This window comes from Tenrec ecaudatus, chromosome X (assembly GCF_050624435.1).
Source record: "Tenrec ecaudatus isolate mTenEca1 chromosome X, mTenEca1.hap1, whole genome shotgun sequence".
NCBI classification, from domain to species: domain Eukaryota; kingdom Metazoa; phylum Chordata; class Mammalia; order Afrosoricida; family Tenrecidae; genus Tenrec; species Tenrec ecaudatus.
Window position 1 is genome coordinate 24,166,703 of NC_134548.1, and position 5,795 is coordinate 24,172,497.

Consider the following 5,795-nt stretch of genomic DNA (forward strand, 5'->3'; position numbering starts at 1 on the left):
ACGCCGCCTCCTTCCTCAACAGGAGTGTCATTTGTCCTTGCCACTTCACGGGGACCCACATTAATTGCTGTCATGAGACCAGCCCCTCTCCAACTCACCCCACCAGGCCGCAGAATAAGGGCCACCCCTACAAGAGACCTCAGAGTCAGTAGTGAGAGTGAGAACAACCGGTGGAGGTTGCTTTGGGGCGGCCAGGCTTGGGGCCAGCACATGGCAGTGGGGTGCCGAGCTCCAGCGGCTGGGCAGGGAGGCTCCTGAGACCTCCTCAGTTCTGATTTCGGGGCCCCTTCAGTCCTTCCTCAGATTCAGACCTGCAGTCTGGGTATGGCTTGGGATGTCGCCCTCTGTTCCCTTTCGAACACTCAGGGGCAGAGGCGGAGCTTTGTGACCCAGTCTCAGGCCCGACCTCCCCTACAGTCCCCCCGCCCCCTTCTGCCTGGGGACTCCCAGCATGGAGGGCAGAGATGGGGTTCAGCGGTGCCCCTGCTTAAGGGAGGTCTGTGTAGTCGCACTAACGGTCCCAGCCTATTCCCCAGAGAGAGTCTGCTCTTCTGGTCAATCCTGAAGAGGGCTGCTCTCGGACACCAAACCGTAGGTCCACGTGACTTTCTGGTTCCAAGGGTTCCTTTTGGCTCAGGAACTTGAGCTAAAGGGGGGACTTCACAGGACCCCTGGATTCGGGTTAATTGTTCCCCTTATACCACCTCCAGCCTCCTTACTGGGACTCCGACACCGTCCTGCGAGTCTACAGTCTTCTGGGAAGAAAGAACAGCACAGCGAAATTAGATGCTGCGCCTTCTCTGGCCGCATCCCCTGTGGAGGGCCTTTGACGTCATATCCAGCAACTGGGGATCCACCCAGGGACGAGGTTGTTGGGGGTTCTCCGAGGGCCAACGTCAGGCAGGTCTCCAGAGACCACAATGTTGTGTCCTGAGTCCTCGTCCCGTGAAATCCATGGTCCTCCTTGTGCTCAGTCGTCGAGGGTGGGGTATCTGATTAGACAACTCGTGCTCCAGGCTTAGTATAAGGACAATCTTCAGCCCATAGCAGGAGCTGTACCATTGGCTATGGGCAGGAGATAGAGTTACCTAGTTGAAGGCTAGACATGGCTCCAAGAACTGCTGACAAGATCCACAGATACCCCATTCCATCCACATCTCCCATGTTTTCCTTCCTTGGACCAATGAAGTCTGTTTTTGGCATTCCTGCGGACTTTATTGCTTCACTCCCCTTGCTGATCTGTTACACGCCCATAGCTTTTTGCCCCCAGTGGTGGGTCAGATTAGAATCAATTCCCATACTGAGCCTCTAGTGTTGTCCCTTGTAGCAGTATGGGTAAGTAAGGAAAGTTGTGTCTCCTGGTGCGGCTGGCCCTATGGCCCTGTGTGTGCATTGGCTTGCACTGAGCAGGAAAATGGTCCTAAGGGCTTGGTGGGCCAGGATTTGTTCCACTCTCTCTCTTTCCATCTTTGTTTGCTCCTGTGTGCTCTGATCAGACATAACCCTCACCCTGAGCTATAGCTTCAATGTTGTCTTCTAAAGTGAATTCTTTTGGAGGGAGTGATTGGGTGTCCACATAGTTGGTATTGGGTTCCACCCTTCAGATGTGTCTATTGGCTCCCTGCTTCATGATGGTATGTTGCAATAATGACTTGGAGCAACGGAGACCAGGCCTTTTAGACCAAAGCCATTGTCTTCCTGGGACCTCCAAGGCAGCTTTTTGAAAGTGTCATACCAGATTCCGGTGCTTGCGCCTTCTGAGGGTTCTGCGAAATTCCTCTCCTCTAGAATCTGTGGCCCCTATGTTGTCCTTCAGAGTCCTCATCTCGAAATGCAGAAGAGCTCGCGACGCCTGCCTCTATTGACCTGCTTTCCAACCTGAGCCAGGTTTTTACCTCCATGAGGCTCTATTTCAGGGAGTGTGCCAGAGGTGGCTTTCCAGGCCTGCCCACATGGTGGAGCGCCATGCAAGCCCCTCAGTTTGGGAATGGGGTGGAATATACTCATCAGTATTCAGGGTCCTCATTGTGAATCCAATTAAGGCATGTCAGGATTCTGTTCTTCTGCAGATTGTGGGTCTCTACGGATATGCGAAGCTTTCACCACCTCAGAGGAATTCTGTAAACCAAATGTTGATGTGGCGCTGTGAGGACCCATGACTTTGTCAAGTGCCCACTGTTCTGAGATAGATGATCCCTCTCATTTCTCATTGCAGTGTTTTCACCTTGAAAGCAGATAAATTCTGGAAGTCTACCCTTGGCTGACCAGAGATTGGTGACCTCATGCTAAGGTCAACAAATAATTGAACTATGAAAAGGGGCCAAGTCTTTAGAGAGGGAAGCCAGGAATCATGGCATCTGGTTTGACTTACCTAACCTCTCCCAGATGCAACAATGCATGCCCAGACTTGAGGGCACCATGACCCAGCAAAGAATTCCCCTCAGTCCTCACTCAGCGTCCACTCCTTGATTTCTAGCAAGCTTGTATGTCTGCTTAGACCATAGGTTCCCAAATTTATTTGACTTATCACCCCTTTTTCAGGAAGAAAATAGGCAAAAAAAACCCTCAGTGCTCCACCCCCACAAATTAAAAATGTTTCCACTATAGCCCATAAGACAAGATAATGTGTGGGTACCTGCTCCTGAAGCCTATGCTCCTGGTTTGACTAGCACCCCCAAGGGGGTCTATAACCCATTTTGAAAGACACTGGCTTAGACTTAGGTTTGGATCTCTGAGTGGGCGTGAGAGTAAGTGAAAGGTTGCTTAGTCTTACAGCCCTGCGTATCTAGGTCCTAGCCCTGCCAGAACCATCTAAGTTATAACGAGACAATCTAGGTTTCTAGGATCCCTACATCCTTGGTCCTGCTCTGTCTTCACTCATTAAGGTCCTTATATTGGCTCCAAATCATTAATGAAAGACTTCAGATGAAATGTCACATCTCTGCAATTCATGAGCATTTTCTTTATGTTATACCTAGCAGACAGTGTGCTCTTGTCCAAGAAGAATGAAGCGCAAGACAGGACAAGTGGTCCATGAGAGAAAAGACACATCTTTCCCCTCACCACCCAGATTTAGTCTTTTATGCAGCTATGTTGTGAAATATTTACTTTCTATAATCAGGGGTTCCCCAGCATCATTTTGTGATCTTTAAGATTACCTGACATTCCATATGTAGACAACAATCTTGCCACCAATATTAACTTTCCCGGTGGCTCTATGGGATAAACATTTGGATTGTAGCTGAAAACTCTGTGGTTCAAACCCAGCAGACACTCCACAGGAGAAGGATGAGATTTCCTGGTTCCTGTAAAGATTTGCAGTCTTAGAAGCCCTAAGGGGGTGTTCTACTCTCTTACAATTTTGTGATGAGTCAAAATGATATAATGGCAAAGGTTTGGGGTTCCTATTTTTTCTGATGCCTACTTCTAATTTATTTTTATATTCTTCTAATTTGGCAGAATCCTATATTCATTAAGATATATTTTGTTTTGGTGATGAGAGGAAAAATCATTTAAGGAACAAAAGACCTGGCTCTGTCTTGAAGGACTGAAAAACTGTGGTCCAGATAGATTCTGCAAAGGTTCTGGTCCACCAATGCTACTTATCAGCCTTGTGAACTTGAGACTTATACACATTCTTCTTCTGCAAAGTATGAATGATAAACATATCTTGTTGGATTATGGAAATGTATGTAGTGTAATACAGGGGCATTTTACAACTGGTGGGGAAATATTGTGTTTACTGAATGGCAGTAGGCATCTGGTTATTTTGAGCTCAGGCAAGACAACTGTTTCATCACAATTTAAAATTTTCTTTATTTCTAATTAAGTACATTTCAGAAAATATGCAGGCTTCAAATAAACACAAAACAACTCCTAAATATTTTAATCAAATCCAGCCGTGTGTGTGCGTGGGTGTGTGTGTAACTTTTAATTTTGCAAACAAGTAAAATTAAAAAGGAATAAGGCACCCCAAGATAATCTATACTTATCATTTTTTTCTTTCATTTGTGATCCTAATAAACTTAATCTGGGATTAACTCAATGCTATGCTACTTACTTTTATAACATAAATGAAATGCTGACTTGTTTTTTTCAGGTAATTGTAGATGTCAATTCTAACTCTTATATCTGATAACCAAGAAAACCACGATGATCATGAAGAACACCCATGAGCTCACATTCTGAACAACAAAAAAACTTAGATCAAAAGTCACGTTTGAGAGAGAGAAAAATTACTAGTTACTAGTACACATCAGAAAACAGTATATTTTGTTTCCTGTAAGCTACTTTGGAATGTACTACTTGAAAGCCCTGTCAACTACTGTGAAGAATCTGCTCGCACGTCACTAGGTTCTGGTGAAGCCACTAGACTTGGGCCTGCACTCTCAGTGGTGTTTGCAGTAGAAAGGACACTGGATGCAAATCACTGTCGGGCTCTCCTCTTCTCATCTCTCAAAGCCTCTTCATAGGGACCAGGGAAATCCCAGGGACTCACACCTTTCAGCATGGCCAAAAACTCCAGAACTTTCATCTTGGTGGTTTCAGCACATGCCCTTGGACCCCACAGGAATTCATAGCGTGGAGGACGACTCTTTCTCACCTGTTGGTACTGCAGGTACCTCGACAGCACAAAATCAAACACCAGGAGCTTCCTGGGTTCTCCAAAAATATCTTGCATCCTCCCAGCATAGATTCCCAGCGTATTCAGAAACTTCCAGATGGATTCTTCAGAGGCTCGGTTACCATTCACGAAGATCACACCCAAGACAGTCATCAGCAGACTTGTCATAGGCAACTGCAGGCCACCATTCAAGTTGTTTCCTTTCATGACACCTACCATCCCAATGAGGTCATAGGAGTTACATCTGGACTTAGCTTCCCTCAATTCAAGGCCATAGAACAACTTTATGCGCTCCGCAGCTTCACTCAGGATCTCAGAGAAGTGCTTCTGGAACTTCTTGTTGACGACCTTCAGCATATCGGCCTTCATTATGGGCTCCTTCATGTTATACTTGTCTATCAGGAACAACAGTAACATACATATCTTTCCTGTCAGATCTCTCTTAGGCTTCTCAGTGGAAGATGGATTCTGGGCAAGGCTGGGGCTTTTTTCCTCTTGGCCCTTGCTGTCTACATCAGATCTTTTGGACAAAACAGCTGAAGCAGGAGCAGTGACTTCCTTAGACTCCTGCAAGAAACCCTCAGCAGGGCACCTCTGGGTGCTGTCCCCCAAAACAGGGGAGCAAGAAGAGGGTCCTTCCTCCTTCCCTGCAGTGGCCTGAATACCCTGGGCAGCCTGGCTTTGCCCTCGAGCCTGTTGGCGTTTCTCACGGACACGGTGCTTACTCTTCTGACCACGAGGCATGGTGACTCTATTGAGATCCCTGTGGAAGAAGGGGCAGTTAAACTCACAAAGACCAAGTTGATTCTTGCTCATAGTTACCCTGTAAGGCAGAGAATAGCTTCCCTTTTTTGTTTCTGATACTGTAAATATTGAAGGGAATAGAAAGCCTCCATTTTCTCCCAAGGAGACGCTGGTGGTTTTGACCTTCTCACACTCTTGTATGTAGCCCAACATGTAACTCACTACCCCACCAGCTTTAGGACATTAGCAGCATGGTCATAATGTCCACTTTTAGCAGGACCTTGGGCCCCTCGCTTTGCTACACTGATGTTTTGTTTGTTTGACAGGCACTTCTTTGTCAATAAAGAAAAAAAAGTCCATTTCAGTTTTATTTTTGCCCTCTATTTTTATTATCAATGTTTAACCTCTCAGACCACAATTTAGGTTT

General features: G+C 46.4%; 1 protein-coding gene across 1 annotated transcript; it reads right to left on the minus strand.

Annotated features, from left to right (window-relative positions):
* Positions 1–4,426: 4,426 nt before the first annotated feature.
* LOC142434090 (melanoma-associated antigen B1-like) lies at positions 4,427–5,368 on the minus strand. The gene has a single exon (XM_075538764.1). It carries the CDS (start codon positions 5,366–5,368, stop codon positions 4,427–4,429), a length of 942 nt encoding a protein of 313 aa, XP_075394879.1.
* Positions 5,369–5,795: the final 427 nt, after the last annotated feature.

What these genes read in the sequence shown, in the direction of transcription:
- LOC142434090 (XM_075538764.1), bottom strand. Translation starts at nt 5,368, where the DNA reads ATGCCTCGTGGTCAGAAGAGTAAGCACCGTGTCCGTGAGAAACGCCAA.